This window comes from Lissotriton vulgaris, chromosome 4_1 (assembly GCF_964263255.1).
Source record: "Lissotriton vulgaris chromosome 4_1, aLisVul1.2, whole genome shotgun sequence".
Taxonomy (NCBI): Eukaryota; Metazoa; Chordata; class Amphibia; order Caudata; family Salamandridae; genus Lissotriton; species Lissotriton vulgaris.
In genome coordinates, this window is record NC_141691.1 from 1,592,380,535 (window position 1) to 1,592,405,849 (window position 25,315).

The 25,315-nt window shown below is 46.7% G+C and overlaps 1 protein-coding gene across 6 annotated transcripts in view; it reads left to right on the top strand.

Annotated features, from left to right (window-relative positions):
* Positions 1-25,315, top strand: part of CSPP1 (centrosome and spindle pole associated protein 1) — a 1,363,238-nt gene that overhangs the window by 1,022,313 nt on the left and 315,610 nt on the right. For all 6 annotated transcript variants that reach the window (XM_086965839.1, XM_086965840.1, XM_086965843.1 and 3 more), the window contains one exon: positions 12,426-12,555. In XM_086965839.1, the coding sequence (XP_086821965.1) occupies positions 12,426-12,555 (130 nt within the window). The remainder of the gene's footprint in view (positions 1-12,425; positions 12,556-25,315) is intronic.

Below are 25,315 nucleotides of genomic sequence, written 5' to 3' on the forward strand. Positions count from 1 at the left end.
CCCAGCGTCAGCAAACGGGTTCGTTTCGTCCCTTTCGTGGCCAAGGAAGGGGCGCCCCCACACGTGCTGCCAGCCACGCGCCGCAACAATCCTTTCAACGCGGTGGCGGCCGTGGAAACCGCCGTGGTGGCGGTCGGGGACAACGGCGGGGTCAGACCACACCTTCCCCCGCAGCATCTACCCCAAAATCCTCCTAGTCCGTGCTTTCGGCCCCATGTGACGCCAGTGGGTGGCAGGGTTCGCCATCACCACGCTCACTGGCGCACGATCACTTCGGACAGGTGGGTGCTGCAAATCGTCCGAAGGGGCTACTCCCTCCCCTTCGAGACCTCTCCTCCAGCCATGCCACCGCAGAACCACCGTGTGACGGGGGACCACTTGACACTTCTGCAGGAGGAAGTTACGGCCCTCTTGGCCAAGGGGGCCATCGAGCGCGTTCCTGGGCCAGAAGTAGGGCGTGGTTGCTATTCCCACTACTTTCTGGTGCCCAAGAAGGACAAGGGGGGCCTACGTCCTATCTTGGATCTAAGGAACGTCAACGGCCTCCTCCGGAAGGAGAAGTTCAAGATGTTGACGTTAGCTCAGGTCTTGGCTGCTCTAGACCCACAAGACTGGATGGTAGCGTTGGACTTGCAGGACGCCTATTTTCACATTCCCGTCCTGCCGGCCCACCGGCGTTACCTGCGGTTCACGGTAGGCCTGGAGCACTTTCAGTTTATCGTGCTCCCCTTCGGCCTTACCAGCGCCCCACGGGTGTTCACAAAGGTGATGGCGGTGGTCGCAGCCCATCTGCGCAGGTTGGGGGTTTCAGTCTTCCCCTACCTAGACGATTGGTTGTTGAAGGCGGGCTCGCCCCAAACAGTTGTCCACCACCTTCAGATGACGGCAGACCTCTTGCACGACCTGGGGTTCTCCATCAATGTGCCGAAATCACACCTGTGTCCCTCTCAAAAGCTCCTTTTCATCGGAGCGGTTCTGGACTCGGCGCAGTTTCGGGTTTATCCTCCGGAACGGCGGGTTCGGGATATTCAGGCTTTGATTCCCATCTTTCAGCCGCTATCCCGAGTTTCGGTCAGGTTGACGCTGCGGCTGCTGGGACTGATGGCTTCCTGCATCCTTCTGGTGCATCACGCCCGGTGGCGGATGCGGGTTCTGCAGTGGGACCTGAAGTTTCAGTGGGCACAGCATCAGGGCAACTTGTCCGACCACGTCTTGATCTCGGAGGGCACTGCGAGACAACTGCAGTGGTGGCTTACGGACCGCGATTGGGTCAGGGGCAAGTCCCTCTCCCTTCCCCAACCGGAGCACGTTGTCGTGACGGACGCGTCCCTCCAGGGCTGGGGTGGCCACTTGGGAGAGGCAGAGATCAGAGGCATCTGGTCTCCGGCGGAGTCCCGGCTCCATATCAATCTGTTGGAGCTGCGGGCGATTCGTCTGGCACTGAAGGCATTCCTCCCCTTTGTCAACGGGAGTGTAGTGCAGGTGTTCACCGACAACACCACCGCCATGTGGTACTGCAACAAACAGGGCGGAGTGGGGTCGTGGACCCTTTGCCAGGAGGCTCTGAGCCTCTGGCAAAGGCTGGAACGTCAGGGCGTGACTCTGACGGTTCAACACCTGGCAGGTTCTCTGAACGCCAGGGCGGACGAACTCAGCCGTCGGTGCTCGATGGATCACGAATGGCGTCTGAACTCGGACGTGGCGCAAGGCATCTTTCTGCAATGGGGAGAGCCTTGGTTAGATCTATTCGCCACAGAAGAGAACGCGCAATGTCATCAGTTCTGCGCGTTGGAGTTTCCAAGACGGCACTCGCACGGCGACGCCTTTCGGCGCGAGTGGAGTTGCGGTCTGTTATACGCCTTTCCGCCTATACCACTTCTGCCCAGAGTGCTGAAGAAGATCAGGCGCGACCGGGCCCAAGTTATCCTTGTGGCTCCGGACTGGGCTCGAAGGTACTGGTATCCCGAGCTACTCAGCATGTCAGTCGGTCCCCCGATCCGCCTGCCCCTTCAGGAGGACCTTCTGTCGCAGCAGCAGGGGACGGTCCTCCACCCGAACCTGTCCAGTCTCCACCTCCATGCTTGGAGATTGAGCGGCGGCAGTTGAGGCCATTTGACTTGCCTCCTGAAGTCTGTGATGTTATTCTGGCAGCCAGGCGTCCCTCCACTAAGTCGGTATACACCTGTCGGTGGAACAGATTTGTGGCATGGTGCACAGCAAAGGCTGTGGATCCTCTTTCTGCCCCTCTTTCGGAGGTTCTTCTGTTTCTTCTTTCTCTTGCCCAGCAGGGCTCTGCTCTGGGCACTATCAAGGGCTACCTTTCTGCCCTTTCAGCCTTTTTGAGGCTTCCTGATCAGCCTTCTTTGTTCAAATCCCCGATTGTAACTCGATTCTTGAAAGGCTCCACATGTTTCCACCTGTTCCGTTTGTGATGCCTCAATGGGATTTGAACCTGGTTCTAACTTTCCTGATGTGTGCTCCCTTTGAGCCCCTTCTTTCTTGTCCTCTCCGTCTCCTGACTTTAAAGACGGCTTTTCTGGTTGCCATCACCTCTGCCAGGAGGGTGAGTGAGCTCCAGGCTCTTTCTGTCCAACCTCCTTTCCTGTCCATTCATCCTGACAAGGTGGTTCTGAGGACTAGACCTTCTTTCCTGCCCAAGGTTGTTTCGGCCTTTCACATCGGGCAGTCCATCACCCTCCCTTCCTTCTTCCCGCCTCCGCATCCTTCAAAGGATGAAGAGCGGCTCCATCGTCTGGACCCTAAACGTGCGCTTTCCTTTTACATGGATCGCACTCGCCAGTTCCGGGTGGATGACCAACTGTTTGTTGGCTACGTGGGTGCGAAGAAGGGACGGGCGGTTTGTAAACGAACCATCTCTCGATGGGTCGTCCTCTGCATCAAAGCGTGCTACTCTTTGGCTCGGAAGGAGCCTCCTGTTGGGCTGAGGGCCCATTCCACTCGGGCCACGGCGGCTACTACTGCCCTGGGCCGGGGAGTCCCCTTGCAGGACATTTGCCAAGTGGCTACGTGGGCCTCGCTGCACACCTTTGCGAGGCACTACTGCCTGGACAGTCAAGTCCGGAGGGATGGCTTCTTTGGCCGTTCTGTCCTCCAGGACTTTCTGGTGTAGTATTGTATTGGTTCGCAGACCCACCACCGGGGTTGGTATTGCTGGGGTATGTATTCTAAGGTAAGGAATCTAACACTAACGTGTTTCTTTCAGATGAACAAGTTACTTACCTTCGGTAACGATATATCTGTAAGAAACATTAGTTAGTGTTAGATTCCTTACTGAACCCACCCATCCTGCCCGTTCTGCGAACTGATACCTAGGGTTAAGGTCATCCCTTTCAGGGCCCTAGTTTTACATGGCACCAGTGTTGGTTCTCTCATGGCTCTGCGTCTCCTGGCGCGGAAAAGCTGTGTGCAAAGAACTGACGTCAGCGCGCGGAGGCGGCGTCTATATACTCCAGCGACGTCATCACGGCGCACGACGCCGACGACGGACGCGGAGCCGCAGGGGACGCCTGCAGACGACGCCTACCGACGCGCAGGGGTACTGCTACGCAAAAGTTTCCGGATCCAGACTGACCCAGACTGACGCCTGGGGATATTCTAAGGTAAGGAATCTAACACTAACTAATGTTTCTTACAGATATATCGTTACCGAAGGTAAGTAACTTGTTCTTCATGCTTGGAGATTGAGTGGCAACAGCTGACAACCTTTGACCTGCCCCCAGAGATGATTGATGTCATCTTGGCAGCCAGGCATCCCTCAACAAAAGCTGTATACACTGCTTGTTGGGACAAGTTTGTGGCTTGGTGCAGTATTCAGCCGATTGACCCCCTTAAAGTTAGCTGACTCGATGCATTTGGGATAAGGGGTCAGGTCTATCAATGGCTCCAATCTTTTTTAACGGGTAGGACCCAGAGAATCCAACTGGGAGAGGTCACCTCTAAAGTGGGCTTTCTGGAATGCGGAGTCCCGCAGGGCTCTGCATTATCCCCACTCCTTTTTAATCTGTACCTTCAGCCATTGATTGACTCTCTAGCTAAAATGGGTTGTCGTGTATTTAATTATGCGGACGACACCCAGTTATTGCTGAGTATTGACAACACGATCTCGGCACAAACTAGTGCCCAGAATATACTCAGACATACGGTTGGCTGGATGACGGCCAACCTATTAAAAATAAACCCAGAAAAGACTGAGGTACTAGTGGTCTCTACCCAAGCCTCGCCGTGGAGTGACCGTTACTGGCCCCAGGAATTAGGCCCCCCACCGATACCGAGTGATAATGTAAAAAGCCTCGGAATTAAGATCGATAACGAACTGTCCATGACCAGCCAGATTTCTTCAGTGGTAGGGATGTGTACCGGTCTGATTCGACAGCTACGGAAGCTGGCCCCTCTTCTTTCCTCTTCCGCACTCCGTATGGTAGTCTCGGCCACTATTGTGTCGAGACTAGACTACGGGAATGCCTTGTATCTTGGTCTACCCAAATTTTTGATTCACCGACTACAGGTAGTCCTGAACGATGCAGCCCGTCTAATCTTCAAGGTACCCAGGAAAACCCATGCCACTGACCTACTTCTTAAGTTACATTGGCTTCCCGTTGAACAGAGAGCGGAGTTTAAGAGTATGTGTACTGCCCATAAAGCCATCTATGGGCAAGCTCCTGCGTATATCAAAGAACGTTTGGAGTTATACATCCCTAGGCGAGCTCTACGTTCCGCGGAAGCTCACCCCTTGGTATGTCCCCGTTATAAGTTAAAAACCAAAGGCGGAAGATCTTTCTCGGTTCTGGTTCCACAGATTTGGAACAATTTGTCAGAGTCACTTCGGAAAGAAACAAATCTTCTAAGGTTCAGGAAGCAGTTAAAAACTTTGTTATTCAAGAAGGCACTTGATCTAGTTAAATACATTTTATTATAATTTTCCCTGATCATCTTAGTTTCATGTATTGTTGCTGCTGTTTGTTTTAAGCGCCTAGAGACCTGGTGGTGAGTTGGCGCTATAAAAGACCAAGTTAACAATAACAATAACAATTTTGTTTGTTTTTTCCTTAGCCCGGCAAGCCCTTTCTCTGGGCACACTTAAAGGGTACCTTTTAGCGGTTGCAGGATTAGTCCTCTTTGTTTGTCTTCAGTTATGCGCTTTTTGAAAGGTTTGAAAAATGAGTTTCCTTCCTCTTTCTTTATCATGCTTTGATCTTAGCTTGGTCCTTACATTTCTGATTGGCAGTCCATTTGAGCCAATTCACAGCTATTCCTTGCAGCCCCACATGCTGGCCCCACATGCTCAAGACAATATTCCTTGTTGCCATCCCATCAGCATAGCATTTGAGTGAACTTTAATCTCTGTCAAACTGCCTTACACCACCTTCTTACCCAGGCCAACTGGTTTTGCGGACAACTGCACTTTTCTTTCCTAAAGTAGTGATTCCGTTCCACTTCTGTCAGAACATCTTGCTGGCGTTCTATGCTCCAACACCCCTCTAGAGAGGACTCCAAGAGGCCCAGACCTCTGGAAATGGTGCACCACAAGGAATCTTCCTGGTGGTGATCAGGGCCGGACTGGCCATAGCGGGAACCAGGAGTTTCCCCGGTGGGCCGCTACGGTGGGGGCTGATTTTTGGCCGTTTTTCCTATGGCCCTGGCAAACTGCTCGGCTGCACCCCCCACCTCCCGGGTGGGGGGGGGGCACTCTGCCAGGGCCGGTTTTGGTTCCCAGTCCAGCCCTGGTAGTGATCCACCTAGTAGGATCTTTGAATGCCAAGGCGGATAAGCTCAGCCGTCAGCCCCTAGTGAATCACGAGTGGCAGTTACTTCTGTAGGTGATGTGAGGCCTCTTCCATGAAGGGGAGAGCCTAGGCTCGATCTGTATGCCACCACTGAAAATGCAGAATATCAGCACTTTTACTCATTGAAGTTTCGAAAGCCTCTCTTATTCAGAGAATGGAACTCTGGAGTTATGTACCCCTTCCCACAGATGCCACCGCTACCCTCAATTCTCAAGAAGACCAGGACCGACCAGATGCAAATGATCCTAGTGGCCCGTATTGGGCGCAGAGTATGGTATCCAAACTCCTGGGCTTGAGCATCTGTTCTCACAGCAGGCTGCCCCTCTGTGTGGTTCTGCTGTTGCTGCAGCAGGGCAAGACTTTGTACCTGGCCCTCCACAATCTTCAGCTTCATCCTTGGAGATTGAGCGGCAACAGCTGAATATCTTTGGCCCTTGTCCAGAGGTGGTTGATGTGATCTTGGGAGCCAGGTGTCCCTAAATAAAAAAATTATAAGCCTGTCATTGGGACACATTTATGGCTTGGTGTGGTTCTCAACAGATAGTCCCCTTCCAAGCTATGTTATATTTTGGCTCATACCTGGCAAAGCATTGCTCTGGGCACAATCAAAGGGTACATTTTGGCTATTTTGGTCTTTTGTGGTTGCCTCATTGTTTTAAGTCTCCAGTTGTTATGCACTATTTCAAATGTTTAAATTTGTTTGCTCCCTCTCTCTTTCTTTGTGATTACTTATTGGGACCTTAACTGGGTCTTTACATTTCCACGTTAGGCAAAACATTACCCTGCTGGCGTTATATTCTCCGCCTCATCCCTCTAAGGAGGAGGGAAGACTATAGCTTAGACCCCAAGAGAGCACTGAGAGTTTACATAGATTGTGCCTAAGAACACCGTTGGTCTATCAGCTCTTTGTGGGGTTTTCTGGAGCGAAAAAAAGCAAAGCTGTGCAGAAGAGAACCATTTTCAGCTGGATCATGCTCTGCATTAAGACCCGCTAATCATTGTTTTAAAAACTGCCTCTGGAAGGACTGCTAGCTCATTCAACCGGGCAAAAGCTGCTGATACTTCATTAGCATGCAAAATCCCTGTCTTAGACAATACATTCATGAAACACTATTGTCTTGACAGTCCGGTTCACCGAGAGGGGCTTAGGTCCACTCAGTCCTGCAGGACTTTTTGGTTTGAGTCCATCCACCGACTCATCTCTAATATAGGTACTGCTTTTGGTATCTATTCATAAGGTGAGGAATCTGCTGCTAGAAGCCTCCATACGAGTCTTACCTTGGGTAATGCTTTCTAGTAGAGACTCTTTGTAGGCTCACATTTGTCACTAACCCTCCCTTCCTCCACATTCTCTGGTTGGCCTCTATCCATTAATAACATCCTAAGTCAAGGAATCTGCACTGTGGTCACACCACTTTGCTTTTAGGGCGCTGCATCTGGAGGCATGGTCAGTCTAGAATGCATCTGACATCAGTGTGCAGGAGTGGTGCCTTTCCTAGTCAGTTCAGGATCGAGATGGCATCAGTGCAGAGCCATACCATGCCACCAACTGACATGTAGAGATGCTGCTGAAAAGTTTCCAGATCCAGCTTGACTGCTAGGGAATATTCATAAGGTGAGGAACGTTATGTGTATTTGTAAAGTGCACTATCACCCATAGGGGTATGTGCCTAGCCCTTACTATGATAGGTTGGTTAATTGAAAAGCCAGGTCTTCAGCTTCTTGTTATGTTATGTTATAACAATTTATTGTGCGCACTACTACCCGAAGGTGTCTAGGCGCTCAGGTCTCCAAGGGAACTGAGTCAGAAGAACTAGTTTTTAAAAAGCCAAGTTTTGAGCAGCTTCCTAAACTCAAACAAGGAAGAGGACTTCCTAAGAGGGAGTGGAAGGGCATTCCATTCTTTAATGGTATTATAGCTGAAGCTCCTTCCTCACCAATTCGATCTTTTAATTCTGGGGGTGAGCTTCAGGAAGGCATTGGCTGAACGAAGCAATCTGTTGGGAGAGTACGAGCTAAACAGATCTTTCAGAAATCGTGGTCCTTCTCCATGCAAGGCCTTGAAGGCCGTGCAGAGGGCTTTGAACTTAATCCGCTGACCGACTGGTAACCAGTGTAATTCCCAGATTCCTGCACTGATAGACTGATATTTAGGAACCTCCAGGACCAGTCTGGCAGCGGCGTTCTGTACTGCTTGCAACCTTCTAAGTAAGTTGGACTGTAGATTAATATACAGTCCATTACAGTAATCCAATTTGGATAACACCAAGGAGGTCATCACCGTTTTTCTAGAACTTGTAGGAATGAAAGGCAGAATTTTCCGTACCATTTTAATAGTAAGGAAAGCGGAAGAGATCAACTTAGAGACTTGGGCCTTCATGTTAAGTTTATCATCTATAATGACCCCCAGATTTTTAGCCTTAGCCACTGGGTGGGAGTAATGCCCAAAGTATCTGGCCACCAGACTGGAGACAACTGAGGGGAAAGATTGCCAAATAGCACCACCTCAGTTTTTCCTGAGTTCAGAAGGCAATGTCTCCCCATCCAGTCACTCAGGGAGACCATACATTCATGGAGTTTGGTTGAGTAATTGATGTCCTTATCCAGTGCTGAGATGACCAACTGAGTGTTGTCAGCATAAGAGGTTGTACATAAGTTAAAACTCCTGATCAGAGGGGCTAATTCCGAGACGTAAATATTGAACAGTGATGGGCTCAGAGACCACCCCTGCGGCACCCCACATGGGAGGATGAAAGGTGGAGATTTAAAATTGCCCAGTTGCACCATCTGTGTTCGGTCCGAAAGAAATGACATTAAGAGGGAAAGGGTCGTTCCTCCTATCCCGATGTTTTTTAGGCGATTGACCAAGCTCGTTTGGTCCACGATCAAGGAGAACAAGGGCAGCCGATCCCCCACCGTCTAGTGTTTTACGGATCTCCTCCGTTTTTATCAGAGCTGTCTCGGTACTGTGACCCGCTCTGAAACCGAACTGACTCTGATCCAAGATTTCGTTTACAGCAATAAAGTTGGAAAGTTCAGTATTTAACTGTTTCTCAAAGATTTTGGCGGGAATAGGGAGTCTAGCAATAGGACGATAGTTGGCAGGGTCCATATTATCTAGATTGGCTTTCTTAGGAGAGGCAGGATGCAGGCTTGTTTCCAATTTGTAGGGAAGGGCCCTTGGAATAACATTTGGTTTAACACGTTGGTTAGCAGTGAGCTGATAATATGACTGATGTTTTTGAGAATTCTAGGGGGACAGGGATCATCCGGGGATCCTGATTTAGTGGAAGAAAGAAGGGTAGATACTTGTTCGGAGCAAGCCGGAGAAAAATCCAGGAAAGTCACTGTGCCCGCTTGTACTGCGTTGTTAGAAGCAGAACTGTGTGTAGAGAATAGATCATATATTTGGTGCACCTTGGTCTTGAAATAGTGGGCAAGAGTATTGCAGAAATCTTGGTTAGAGTTAGCAGCATCATCCTTGGGTGCTGCGATTAGATTCTTTATAGTTTTAAAGAGTTCCTTGCTGGATGTGCCCGCCCTCTCAATTTACTGACTTTTTTCCAAAATTAATTTTTTCTTATAGTCGGACAATGTGGCTTTGTATATTTCCTTCTCTGCTTCATCATAACATTTCCTCCATCTTCTTTCCTGCTTTCTGCAAGCTTGCTTATCTAGTCGAAGGGCCTCTGAAAACCAAGGGGCAGACAGAACTTTCCTATTTTTATTTATCACTGAAGTGGGAATTAGCATAGCAAAGTTTGACTCTAACCAATCAGTGTAATTAATGGCTGAGCCTTCTTGTGGAATTCCAGAAGAGAGGAGGAGGCTCTTATCTGAAGCGGGAGGTCGTTCTACGCTTTAGGAGCAATATTAAAGACCGCTCGTCCTCCTGATCTGGTTCTGTGGATGCTTGGGATGTTTGGGAGTAAGAGTTCAGTGGAAGCATGTAAATGGTTGGTGGAAGGAGATGGGACTTTTGAGGTATGTGGGGCTCAAGTTGTGGAGTGCCTTGAATGTATGTGTTTGATGTCTGAATTGAGCTCGCTTGTGTATTGGAAGTCGGTGTAATTCCTTGAGGTGTGATGTGATTTCTGTGTGGGAGGTTGAGTCTGGTTTCCGAGCTCTGGATGGACTCTAGTCTTGTGAGTCTAGTGAGTTGCTTGGTGATCCTGGCATTGAGGGTGTTCCCGTAGTCCAACTTGCCGGTGACTGGGGTGTAAGTGAAAATATCTTTCTTTGCAACTTCAGGATGTGGAAGCAGGATGCAGTGACAGTGTTGACTTGTGCAGTCATGTCCAGATTGCTGTTGATGATTATTCCTAAGTTCCTAGCATGTGTTCTGGGTGTGGTTGTGGGTCCGAGTTCGGCTGGCTGCCAGTTGAAGTCCCATGGTGAGGTTTTCTTTCTGAAGATCACGACTTTTGTCTTGTCCCTGTTGAGTTTGAGACAGTTGGCTTTCATCTAGTTAGCAGCTTTGGTCATGCAGTGAGGTGTCTGCGGCTAGATAGTCTCTTCCAGAAAGAGCATTACTGATGGTAAGTAACTTGTTTTTCTAAGTCCTTCAGCCCTTTGACGCACACTCATTGATGCAATGATTTTTGGAGCCTGCCTAAGTATTACTGTCAGATCCTGCAGTATGGGATCCCCATTCTCCAGCGTATTGAGCTTAGGTTTTTGAACTTATGGAGTTCTTTGGCACCAGCTATACTGCACCACCCAATGGGAGGACTTCCATGTGGGGACTGAAAAACGGAGACTCTTAGAATTATTAGTGTGAGGTACTTTGTATCTTCGAAAAGGCTCAGCTTAACATCTGCAAGAGACTAAAAGGGGCCCTCACTCTTTGTGTAGAGTATAGTTTAAGGATGCTTTGTGAGTACAGCATCGTTATATTTGATTTGATCGTTTGTAGACCATAGCTAAGGATATAACGGATAGTAGGTTTATAGTGGGAACTAGTTGGTTTATGTCAGTTAACTCTACGTTCAGTTATACTTCACTTGTGTGTTTTTTCATATAATTTTTTCACACTTTATTTATCACTTGAAAGCAGTAGCAGTAGTAGAGAACAGAGACCCTGACGAAAGCCTGAGGCACTTCCCTCTGGGGCTGAAACATGTTTATCCACCTCATGTGGTACATCCGAGTGATTGTGGGTCGCTACCCCGAAATGGCTATCTGGGTATGCTAGTGGTCTCAATGATCAAGAGACACAATACCCGATAAGGATTGCCAGATGAGAATATTGATCCATACAAGACTTTGATGGGAATCCTCAACCAAGGGTGACTCACGGTTACTGGTGCCTCACATTTTGGCGATATGGTTTGTCATTTTTCACCTAGCAATTTTGGTTCCTACGCACATTAGTTGGCCTAGGTACAATATTTGAGAATCACTACTGGATTCTGATTCAGACCCCTAAGTTTGTTGTTTATAAATATTTGTAATCTATGACAAGAAAAGTCTAAAAGGAAAAAGCATTGATTGCTTCATTATGCAATATGCCGCCTCCTTTGTGCAATTCCAAGTACAGCATTACCTTCCATTAGTTTTGTGCAGCACATTTAGCCATAAATCACATTATACTATGAATACTAGGGCTGTGTTGCTGTCTCGCCATAGTCTATGAAAGGAGAATCTTAATTAAAGAACTATTTCTGAGGCAAAGAGCAAGTACCTGCTTAGAGTCCTCTGCGATGTCTTTCACAAACAGAGATCTCCTCCTTGGCTCACTGCGGAAGAGTTATACAAATAATCAGGGACGCTCTCCAGCCCTGTCCTGGCCCCCTTCAACGTTCACACAAAGTTCAAAAGCTGATATAGGATTACTTTAAACAGAAACTGGGAGACAGACGTTTTGCCGAACAGAAATGAAATCCCAAGGTTATGTTTCTACAACATTAAAGACAAGCTAGCAGAAGGAGACAATAGCAACACTGTAAGACTAACATCCATCTTCAAATTAAGAACCCCAGCGATTGGGAACCACCATCTCCCTCAAGCCACAAAAGCAATAAAGTGGCACCAGCACATTAACCTATAATGCCGGTTTTAGATTTCACGTCTGCTCAAAGCACATGCACCTTATCAGAGAGTCTGGACTACGGGCAAAATATGCGCAGTCAAAGAGACCGGGAGGAAGAACTGGAAAACTGATGTGACAAAGCGGGTGGTGTGTTCACTGGGGATGAACCGATTGCACAAAAGCACACACACTTTATCAGAGAGACAGGACTATGGGCAACATATGTGCTGCTAAAGGGATAGTGATGAAGACCTGGAGAACTGATGGGACTAAAAACTGGGGACATGTACACTGGGTATGAACCGATGAGTAATACACACTTCATGCACAAATCTCAAGTTGCTTCACCGTTTACAAACCTGGATGCAAGGGCCAACTGTACATCTCTATATAACATTCATATATATAAGAGATACAAAAGAACTATCTGATGTGCATTTAGCTCCTTTGGTTTCTGTTGAGGCAACACATAATGCATGTTTTGGTTTCATCTGCTTCAAAATTGGGTATTGAACATCGTGCTAAAATTGCATTTCAAGTTGTTCAGCTTGCAGTATGACTTGTGTAATTTTACATTTGATAAATTACAGAGGAAAAGAAAAATGTGATCACTGAATTGTCAGAGTTGAGAAAACAGCTCCGAAGTGAACAGAGACGTCTGGAGGGACGATTAATTGATGCTGGCGAAGAGGATGATTTGTCCTTGGTCGGGACGACCAGGTGAGCTAGCACTGAAAGCATTTATAACTTGCCTTTTACAACCAGCCGTCAACTATAGTCCCTGTCTTCAAGAAGGGAGATAGGGGAAGTGCTCTCTGCTACCGCCCAATATCATTAATAGATTCCATGGTTAAGATTATGGGGAGAGTTCTACTTCAACGTTTAACAAGCTGGTCAGTTGAAAATAATATTATGTCTATTTCCCAATTTGGCTTCTGTGAAGGCCGTTCTACCATAACCCAGTGTCTTAACCTGTTTCTTATTCTGAATAAATACACTGTTGTACAGAAGGGAGCAGTACACCTTGCCTTCATGGATCTGTCTTCAGCCTTCGACTGTGTTAACAGGGGGAGGCTGTGGCAGACCATGAGGGATAAAGGTGTTGATAGGGGGATTGTGGATTTCCTAGCGGATTTGCACAATGACACAAGAGCCAATGTGAAGTTCTCATCCAACGGGGAAACCACGGGAAATTTTAGTATCAATAAACGAGTACGTCAGGGCTGCATTTTGGCCCCATTTCTTTTTAACTTTTATATTAATGACTTAGATGCCGTACTTCAGGAGGTAAAATCAGATTGTCCTAGAGTCGGCATGAGGAATATTCCTTTACTTTTATACGCAGACGATGCGGTTTTAATCTCAAGAACAGAAAAGGTCCTCCAGGCACTCTTGAATGTTTTTAATAACTTCATGACTGATAGGGACCTTAAGGTCAATAATTCTAAATCCTATATAATGCATGTTGGCCGTCAATCGAAAAAGAAGTTCATTTTTAAACTAAATGATGTCCTGATCCCCATCACCCATACGTTCTCATATCTTGGTGTCTTATTTGACACAAAGCTTAGTTGGGCCCCACATGTGGCAAGGAAGAAGGGGGAAATGACTACAGTAAATGCCTCCATTTTTAACTTTGTCACTAAATTGGGGAAAAAGCCAAATGTTGCCATGATGAAATTATACAATGCTAAATGAATAGCCACCGCAGACTATGGCATTGAAATATGGGGCTATGCAAACAGCGAACAGCTACAGATAACTGAAAATAACTTCTTAAAGCGTTTGCTTTGTGTCCCAGTAAGTACATCGAATTTAGCGGTACATGAAGAGCTGGGAAGCCAGCATTTGTCCAACATCGTTGGATTAAGACCACTGACATGCTGGGTAAAATTATGGTTAAATCAGGAAATTCCTTTAACCCACCAGATAGTGGAAGATCTTGTATCGCTTGATTATGCAATGTGTGTACCATGGCTTAAATACTTGAAGTCCCAATTTCTGAAGCTTGGACGCCTGAACTTGTTTGAAAACCCGAGTGAGATAGTAAAAGGTGATGTAGCAGCAATTAAGAGGGCCTTTTACATGGATCCCAGAGCCCAAAGAGAAGAAGTTGAGCTCTTGAAACCTAATGTTAGGAAGTATATCATGCTAAGAACTTGTGATACCATGGAATTATACCTAACATGCTCCTTTACCTCCCATGAAAAATTTTTGCTGACACGGTTCAGGCTTAACATCTTCCATCACCTTTTAATCAGACCAAAGTTGGACATTTTTAAGAAAACTGTAGCTCCCTGTGGCTGCGACAGGACGTCTCCACAGGACATGCTGCATTTTATATTTTTATGTAGATTTTATGAATACCCCCGTAGGCGGTAACTTGTCACTCTTTTAAAGAGATTAAATTTTAATCAAATTAGACCTGCACTCGTGTATTTACAGCTCTTGCACACTGACAGTGTCCTCCAGGTGCTAGAATTTTTAAAACTAACTGTGAGATTAAGAAAATGTTTAGATGAGTAACTATGAATTAGCTGAAGTCCAACGCACTAATGCACTTTGTCGTACGTGGGCACTACTTGCACTTTATCTGTGGTACTGATTTTGTCTACTTACTCTTTCAAGAAAAGTGTATGATTTATGAATTATGATCGACTTTGTAAATGTTATGGTTTTTAATTATGAAATGTGTAATGATTTTGTGCTTTTATGGATTGAAATATATCCGAAATAAAGTCAAATTGAATTGAATTGAATACAACCAGCCGAAATTGTTGCATACAAAATGTACTTGTGCTAGGTTATTGTAGTTTCTGAAAATGTAATGGGCTTGTGCAAGTGCTCGAATACAAGATGTACAATGAATGCTCAAACCATTAAGAGTTTAAAAGCTCATGCATCTTCACTTGTTAAAATAAGTATAAATGAGTTCACATTTAGAATTAGTGTTTGCTAGGGAAGGGGTGCCCAGCCACGTCTAGCCCAGTCCAGCAACAGGTTCATGCAAACTGCCCAGTCTTTGAGTGGCCACAGACGTGGGACCCAGCGACCTCACGGGTCCAAGAGCCAAAGAGCGGGTCAATCCACCCTTTCCCCCCAGCCACAGCCTCCTAGTCTGACATTTCAGTCCCATCAACTGCTAGTGGGTAGCAGGATTCGCCATCACCTCACCCACTGACAATCCATCACGTCGGACAGGTGGGTTTTGCAAATAGTCCGAAGGAGCTATTCCCTCCCCTTCGAGACTACCCCTTCCTCCATGCCACCGTCTTTTAATCACATTGCGCTTCTCCACCAGGAAGTCTCAGCTCTCATGGCCAAGGGAGCTATTGAGAGGGTCCCTGCGCCAGAAGTTGGTCATGGTCTTTATTCACGCTACTTTCCGGTGCCCAAAAAGGGCAAAGGCCTGAGTCCTATTCTAGACCTTCGGGCTCTCAACCACTTCCCCCGGAAGGAAAAGTTTAAAATGCTCACATTGGCTCAGGTCTGCACTCGACCTTGGAGAATGGATGGTGGTGCTGGACTTGCAGGACGCTTATTTCCATATTCCCGTCCTGCCGGCCCACACCCCATAATCCTAGAAAAACCCTTACCACTCTATACCCCTACCAACCCCTTAACCCTAAAAACACCCTTACAACCCAGTATTCTTACCCACCCCTCAACTCTAAAACAACCCATATCAGCCTATACTCATACCCACACACACACACACACAGACACACACACACACACATATATATATATATATATATATATATATATATATATATATATATATATATATATATATATATATATATATATATATATATATATATATATATATATATATATAGTTCTAGGAGACTGCTTCAAATTGCAAATGTGGATCGCTCCTTTTATACATATCTTAGTCATAGCACAACATGGCGAACAAAAGGTTACAACTCAGTTCCCACAGTAAACTTCAAAAAGGTCGCTTTCATGTATTCAGAGGCCCGGAACATAATTACAGTAACATCGCCGGTTCCCAACTGTAAAAGCACATCATCCCATCATTAGGCGCATTCCATTCTGGCTGTAAACGAGTTAAGGGAAGAGGCAGAAACAGGTGCAAGGAAGACAGAAAACAGACAACAGATTGGTAAAGAGTGTAGGGGGCAATATCGGAAGCGTGATTGCAGGATCAAAGGACTCATGCTTAATGCATGCACGGCTGAAACAATAGCCCGGCACGGCAAGATGAGCCCCGAGCTGAGCCATCTGCCTTTGCTGTGTCATCCCCCTCGTCATAAAGACACCCTCAAAGGAACACGTGTCTTCCGCAAGTTCTTGGGAATCCCAGGGTCACGAAGCGGACGGCGTCCGTTCACTGGCTACTTGAGGGCAAGAAACAAAATGGATGCCGTATCTAAAATGGAACCCGTGGGTTCAGATGAAGAACCCCACGAATAAGACGAATGATGCAAAGTAGTATAGCGAAAACGCGTACACCCACTAAACTCGTCATTTGCGGTTCATAGATACCAAACTTGTCCATATTCGAACGAGTCGAAAACGCCGTCACGATTCTCACTGAACCTCAGACGCTCCTTTTGCCCTCATGTAGGCAAGCACTAGTCGATATCAGAATCGATCTCGATATTCATCAGATCGTTCAGATGCTGCTGCAACATTATTCTATCCATCAATGCTTCCTTGGTAACAGATGGCCGTCTTATACACGTTGCAGCACTGAGGCCACATAAGGCAGGACCACACTGTACGCAAAGGCAACACGTGAACAGAAACGTCACAACAACCCCAATGATCATCAGAATCTTCTAACCACACGTCGACATTAGGCACGAAAACCATCCTAGTAGCGTCCAATCACCTACGTCCACGTGTATGGACTCGGAGATCTTATGCAACTTCGAGATGGCTTGATATGCAGTTGGAGCGTTATCAGGAATGAAAATGCAGCAACTCGAATGGATCACCTTGCACACACCACCTCTATCTGCAAGAACAACGTCTAAAACCATACGGTTCTGCAACGTCATTAGCCTATCCGCCTGAAGCTCTGCTGTTAGATTACCAAGGGCACTTGCAGTTATATTAGCAGTCGACTCTACCACTCGGGTCAGTTGTCTCAGGTTCCTACTATTGACCATAGGTCCCCAAAACGGCAGGAAACCCTTAAAGAAGTCTCCTGCTTCCTGACCGGCAGTATCCTCTTTGCTAATAACGCCTCTCACAACTCTAGTCTTGTGATAGTCCGAGGCAACTGTAAAAGTCGGTGGCAACAGATTCGCAATGTAACAGGTGCCCGAGAAGTCACGGGGCAACCATGTATATGCGCGATCGTAACATACGAAGTATGTACCCTTGGCAGTCAGGAAAACAGGGGAAGAGAGCGTTGGCAAAACATACGTTTCAGAGCAAGCACTCTCCCCAAGCTGAGCTCGCGGATTTCGACCACGTCCTTGCAAGCAGAAATTACCGAGATGGGGTACAATCCAGATCGGAGACGAGCTTTTAAGCTGTCTATCACCCACTGACATGCTATACTCAGCCTCACTCAGATCCCTGTATGCTCGCACCTCTTCCTCTGGGATAAGCGATGCATCAAAAATATCTCTATCTAAATCAGCAATTGCTCTCGCCAAAGGCTTGTGATGTGGGCCGGGACCAAGGTCTGGAGTGCGTGGCTCTCGATTGGGGTAGGAATCTAGTGCACTACGGAACATAGTTTGGAATGCTCGAGCTGAACCTTGGGAGCTGTAAGGAAGAACCAGATACGGAATACCCCTATCCATGGTATGTGGCATTAACCCACACACCCAACAGTTAGTAGTGTTCATCACCAACTGATGCTGATGTAGGAGCTGGACAAAGGAGTTGTTCATAAATTCCGCACGTCTAACCTGTTCATGTTGGGGCAGAGGATGAAAGTAATGTAGAGAAACAGTAGGAATTGATTTTGGTTCAGAAGAAGAAGTAGGTGAAGCAGAAGGCCAGAACGACTGTATTCCAAAATACACTCCACCCACCAATAGCATAGAAACAGCCAGAAATAGCAGGAATACCTGAAACAGAAAGCATTTTGTTCGGATGACCTTATGAAGCTTAGATCTTAACGCCGACATCCTCTCTACTTCCGATAGCTTAGAGAACTCCATCCTCTAAAAACCGTCCGCAACGTTCTTGACGCACTTCGTTCTGAGTAGCGATTATCAATTCCCAGGAGTTCCCAGGAATCGACAAAAGTACCGACCTAGTGTCAGGAACCTGCTAAACAGAAGGAAGTACCCGCACAGCCCTACGGTCAACCCGGATGAAAGGTTTTCTTAATTAAACATTCAATTTTAATACAAATCTCCTAGCTGTGGAAAAAAGAACACATATGAAAAAGAACTCAATAATCAACAGAGGATGCAATTGTTCATAATGGTCGTTGCAGCAGCAAAAGGGGGTAATATGAATTCAAAAAGGGAAAAAAACCCAAAAAAAGGATCGTTTATTAGTCTTTGTCACGAGAACGAAGGAAATATCTGCTTCTTCCAGGACGAGTCTGTTCTTCAAATAATTGTTCAGGTTGTGAAACAGTGTTCGATCGTTCTGATGACAGTTCAAGCCGCGAATTCTCCAATGCTGATAGTTCAACAAGTGTATCTGACAGCAATGTAGTGTCTCCTACAGGTTGAGCATCACTAAACGGCACAAATCTTGTTGGGGTCTCCGTTTCCGTTGCAGTGATTCCAGTTCTCACCCAAGAATCTGCTGGCAAAGGAATAGGCACTTTCTTGGTGTGAGTGGCATGCACCCAGTTCTTCCGGCCTTCCAGACGAACTGCTGTCCTTGTGGCTAGGAGGACTTGGAACGGTCCCACAAATCTCGGTTCCAAATTGCGTTTTCTGCCGAAATTACGGGTGACTACCCAGTCACCCGGTTGGAGTCGATGTCCAGGACCCTCAGTCTGTGCCGGTAGAGCTTCAAAAACCTGTTGATGAATTAACCTCAGTTTAGCAGTCAGATCATGAAGATAATCAATTAACATTGGGTATTCAAGACTATCGAAGGCCCTAGGCCTCGGGACCCCCCAAATGTTCGCAGGACGGCCGAACACAATCTCATATGGGCTGAGCCCTACTCGAGAGTGCACAGTCGCCCTGATCGACAAGAGTGCCAGAGGCAAGGCATCAGACCATGACAAACCAGTCGTAGCTTGAATCTTAGCAAGTTTTAGTTTCAGAGTGCCATTGTACCCTTCAACTAAACCCGCTGACTGGGGATGGTTGGCGCTATGGAATTTTTGTCGAATTCCAAGGCCCTTACACACACTCTTCATCACACTCCCCACAAACTCACTTCCATTATCTGACCATACAATCCGTGGCATTCCATACCGCGGAAAGTATTCCTTCAGTAGGACTTTTGCTTTGGACAGGGCAGTATTATCTTTCAGAGGATAGGCCTCGATCCATCTGGAGAACGCGCAAACCACAACTAAAACGTACTTCAGGTTATTGCATCTCTCCATATGGATGAAGTCCAGTTGGATAACCTCAAAGGGACATGTAGGAGGAGCAAAATGGCCAGGAGGAGTGGGGGTGCCCTTGCCGGGATTGTACATCATACATACCATGCAATTCTTAACCACTCTCTCAGCACATTTAGCAATACCATCATTCTTCCATACAGGGGATAGCAACTTACATATACCTTTCACGCTAATATGTGACAAGCCGTGAGCCATAGTCACAACGGCTAGCACATATGCATTCGGTAACATCCACCTCTGACACTCCGACAAATCAATCCAACATCCATGCGCATCTAGCTTTCCAGTGCTTTCTTTCCATTTAGTCTTTTCAGCTTCGGTGGCCTCATTCTGAATCGCTTTCACACTCTCAACAGTGTCCTCACACATACCAGTCTCCGCAGGCCACCTTACTGAACTCGTAACATACATTCGGGTTGCAAGGTTTTTAGCTGTCTCTTTAGCAATCTCATCCGCAAACGCATTACCACGACCAACATCATCCGTCACCTTTCGGTGCGCACTGCATTTAATAATCGCCACCTGCTTAGACAATGTAAGTGCGTCCAAAAGATCATCCACAAGCTGTCCGTGTTGGATCTTAGTACCATGCGATGTCATAAATCCCCTTTCTCTCCACAGTCGTCCAAAGCTATGTGCAACACCAAACGCATACTGACTATCTGTAAACACATTCACTCGCTTTCCTTTAGACAAAACACACGCTCTCGTCAACGCAATCAACTCTGCCGCTTGTGCCGAATTCTGACTCAATCTCGCAGTTTCCACAACCGTACTCAACGTCACTACAGCATACGCAGTCGTCACATCACCATTCGGCAACTTGAAACACGAACCATCAACATACAAAGTACCATCGGGATCTGCCAATGGAGTGTTTTTTAGGTCAACATGACCCTTCGTTTCTTCCTCAGTTCTCAAATAACAATCATGTGGTGGTACATCATCTGATTCAATATTAGGCGGCAACAATGTCGCAGGGTTTAGCACATTACAGCGCTTGATCTGTATATGACTTGCCAAAAGCGTCAACTCGTAACCGGACAACCTTGCGCTCGTCAAGTGTTGAGTTTTTGTACGATTCAAGAAAGTGTCAACAGCATCCGGAACCTTCACCGTAAGCATACTATCCATAACCAGTCCTGCAGATTGCCGGATGGACACCGCAGCTGCCGCTGTCGCTCTTAGACAACTCAGCAATGCTCTAGCTACTGGGTCCAAGGTCGAGGAAAAATATGCACATGGACGCTGCTTACCACCAAATTGTTGCATCAAAACACTCAACGCACAACCCTCTCTCTCGTGAACGTATAGTGTAAACGGCTTGCTGTAGTCAGGAGTACCTAACACAGGAGCCGAACACAACGCATCACGCAATTCAGAAAAACTTTTCTGACACTCTTCAGTCCATGGCAAAGGAGTCGGAACATCCTTGCACGTAAGAGCTACCAATGGTTTCGCTAGCAATGAAAAGTTTGGAATCCATTGCCTGCAGTATGACGTGATACCTAGAAAGGCACGCACATCTCTCTGAGTTGTTGGCACAGTCATTCGAGCGATCGCTGCAATTCTCTCTGGGGTCAACCTTCTTCCCTCCTTTGACAATAAGTGACCTAGATAGGTTACTTCTTGACAACAATATTGCAGCTTAGAAGGTGACACCTTGTGATGTAAATCACATAGATGCTGTAACAGCGATACTGTAGCGGCTTTGCAAATTTCGTTAGTGTCAGCAGCCACTAACAGATCATCAACGTTTTGAATCAAGGCCGCACCAGCCGGTAATACAAACTCGTCAAGTTGACTTTTAAGAGCTTGGCTGTAGATCGATGGACTCTCACAGTAGCCCTGAGGAGCGCGTTTGAACCTAAAGCTGAGACCTCCTAATGAGAAACCGAATAGATCTCAGCTTTCCTCAGCAATCGGAATGCTAAAGAAAGCATTCTTCAAATCGATTACCGAGAACCAACAAGCAGAGGCTGGAATCAGAGTCAGTAAAGCCGTAATGTCAGGAACCACAGGATATTGTGGAATCACAATTTTATTTACCTCCCGTAAATCAATGACAAAACGATACACAGGAGGTTTGGATGGGTCAGTCTGTTTTAGAATAGGTAACACAGGACTGTTACACACATTTCCCCGAGTTTCCTCGATAACATCCTTCTTGATCAAGTTGTAAATGATCGCTAATAGCGCTCGCTCACCATCAAGAGAGATACGATATTGGGGAATACGTGGGAACCGCACATTTGATTTCAATTGGACGACATAAGGTGATATGTCCAGCAGGCCCACATCATTTGGACCTGTTGGCCACAAAGACTCAGGAAGAGAACTCAATTCCGGTGGGAGATTATCGGTTGACAAATACATAGGAGAGATCATTCTCTGCCCTAATGTAAGCTCCACTCCCGCAGGAGAACAGTACAGAGTCGCATATAACCGTTTAAACAAATCCAGGCCCAAAAGATTCTCACCACAACCAGTAGTCAAAATCAAAGGAGCTTCTAGCTCACGCGGCCCAATTATAAGGGGCAAAGGTCTAGAAACTGGATTGCTAACGGGGGTGCCAGAGAATCCAACGGAAACATTAGTTAAGCCAGACAAAGGTGCGCCAGGGAGTTTCGAATGCATGATGGAACTTTTCGCTGCACCAGTGTCCAACAGAAAAGTCTCAACCACGCCCGATGTGGCAACTGCGACGTAAGGCCCTCTCTGATCAACCGGAACTGATACTACTCCCTCTATTTGTCTATGGCTGTCCTAGTAACTACCGTCAGCATCGATATCATGTTCCACGTAACAATCGTCCACATGATATTGTGCAGATCTACCAGACAATACATTTCACTGATCGAAGCAATTGTTCGAGTCTGATGAGGACATAGAACGCTCATTCTGATTTTGAGAAGTACCACGGCCTCTACCACGTGAAGCCTGTTGAGGACCACTACGACCTCCCCGAGCCGAAACACCATTATTTCGGTCACGCAAAGCCAGACAATTAAACTTCAAATGACCCTCAACCCTACAATATGCACATTGATTATATCCAAGCATAGATCTTGGTGTAGAGGAGTCAGTACGCGACTGCGTCCTAGAAGACTGTGATTGCGATCGATTTTGCTGTTGTGAGTCATTTTGATTCGAGTGCGGAGGATACGCTTGCTGCAACAAAACCTTAGTTTTAAGCTCCTTCGTTTTCTTATCCGCACGATCATTTTCTTCCTTCTCTCTATTTTCATAGTATTGAGCCGTAGCTAATATTTGCGCAGTAGTAGAAACAGCCCACGAACTTTCAGAATTTTTCAACTTGTTGCTGAGTTCAGGCAACAAATTCGATACAAATTTGTCTACAAATAATCGCTGACCTCCCTCAGTGCTCATATCCTGACCACTGTGATCGATGAATGCCTCCTCAAATCTCGTAAAGAAATCAGAGACACTCTCGTCTTTCTTTTGCTTGCACGCAGACAATTTATCCCAGTTAACTCTCATTGCTGGCATAAGTGTCTTCATAAGTGTAATTATTCTTTGGGGCAGATCAGTAATGAGCTGTTCAGGCTTAGCCCCACCTACTTGTCGTACGTCAGCCGCCGCAAGAGCAGCCCAATCACCGCCTAACTCGGCTGCGTGATTCTCTTGACGAATTTTCGCCCAAATTGGTTGAGGTACTACGTTACCAAACAACATATCAATGTCGGCAAGGTTCATAATAGTAGCATCCACTAGTTGGGATAACTCTTTATAATAACCTGCCGGATTCTTTCGTGGATCAGGCAAAGATTGCTTCACCTGCAAAACCTCCGATCGCTTCCATGGGAGGTGTATCCACACTCTCTGGAAGTGTGGCAAAATAATAGGATTAGCCTGCGCATCACCTGGCATCCACACTGGGGGAACTTCTGGCATAGGATACTGACCAGGTGTTGCCATCCATTCCTCAGTTTCGTTTTTAAACAGTGCTCGAGGTTGTACTATAGATCTAAAAGATAGGAGGCGTTCTAAAGCGCGACGAACATTAGTACCCACAAGCATACCGCGCGAAAACTGATTCTGGAGTTCAGTCATTCCAGACGGTACATTGTCTATCTCATCATTATCCCATTCTTCTCGTAGGGCCTTACACATTTCCTCAAACACGAATCTCTGCGTGGGCTCATTAAATTGAGAGAACGTCTCACAAACCATGCGCGGGGTGTATTTAACAGGATACCTAATCCATTTACGCGACATTTTCACTGACGTATCACTCTCCCTACCATCAGGAATTTTACTTCGTCTCTGGGAGACATTGGAAACATCGGACCCAAGAATTGGTCCAAATGGAGAGTAAAGATTAGCCACAGCATTAGGTATGCGACTACGAACAGAAGGGGAAGAAGAGAGAAGTACAGGAGCAACAACATGAGGACTAAAAGTAGGAACAGCAGGAGCAGTCGAAAGAGCAGAAGTAGCGGGAACAATAGACTGATCAGGTATAGGCAGTGGAGCAGTACGAAGAAGAGCAGGTAAGGGAGCAGGGACAACTTGAGGAACAAGAGTATTCGGGAGAACAGGACCAACGACAGGCTGACCAGCAGCTGCCGGGACAGCAGGTTGAGGAACAGGAGGAACCACAGGAGCTGTAGTATCCTGTGCATATGGAGGTGGCGATTTCAGTAGATAGGACAACAAAGGGTCCTCTACCACTTCATCTCCTTTCTTATCAGAACTCGACGGTAAACCCGGATAACATTTATCCACCGCCATATGTTGCAGTCTAGCAAAAACTTCTTTTTCCTTCTCTTCTTTGTCTCGCTGAAACTGCTCTGCATTTCTCATCACCGTAACGATACCTTCCCTCTTATTTTTCTTAATCTGCTTGATTTCTTTCTGCTTGGCCTCTTTGCGCCATAACCGAAAGGAATCAAACATGGCCGGCCTAGATTTCTTTTTAAACAATCTTGCTTCAAGATTATCCAAAATTGCAGTTTCGAAACTACCATGGGGTGGCCAACTAAGGACACCATCATCCTTGGTATAGCGGATACAATAATCATTATACACGATAGGACCCACTCCGTGGCGACTATAGAGCTCATAGATCGGAGTTCCAACCGGAGGTATCGGACATGAGCCCTCCAATCGGGAATCCGTATCGCAACATTTAAAGCAACTAAACAAAGTACTACGGCCAGGCATCGTGCACACTAACCGAGTCTCCAAACTTCAAGGGTTATCGAATTACGATATCCTCGCAAAAATGCAAGACCTTCGGTTTTTGGCAATTGCAATCGTCAAATAAAACCCAACAACTAAGAACCAACAACTAAGAACCACAAATGCAATGGAACCATGCATATAACCAAGTTTCAACAACAAAGCAAAGGCCCCATAAAGGAACCAACAACTAAGGACTGGGAGCGACCCACAAATACTTAACTGAAAGATCAATGGCGTCACCAGGAAGGCCCGTCTATCGTCTCGTTGTACAAAGGTCTACGCCAGGCGCCAAAACAGGTCGACAGTCAGGGCATCAGTCCGTCGCAGCCGTTAGGAGGCGGGGATCTTCGCGGGAAAAGTCTTCGGGCCACTTATTTCGACAACAGGATCGATGAAGCGGGGTGCACCTTCCCTTGGAGATTTCACACGAAGTTCCTCACGATCGTCGGGCTTTGGACCGGTACCGTTGATGTCGCCTCACGTTGGGCGCCAACTGAAGGACTGGGCTTTTCTAAGGCCCAGCGGTACCAGGGGACAACACCTGAAACCTTCGTGGTTTACCTGTTCCGGCGTACAAAACACAGAGACACGGGACACTTCCTTCGGCGTCAAAGATCGAGGTTTATTTACTGCAGGGAATACAGAAGTTGCGAGAAGTACAACACGTGTAGGTTCTAGGAGACTGCTTCAAATTGCAAATGTGGATCGCTCCTTTTATACATATCTTAGTCATAGCACAAC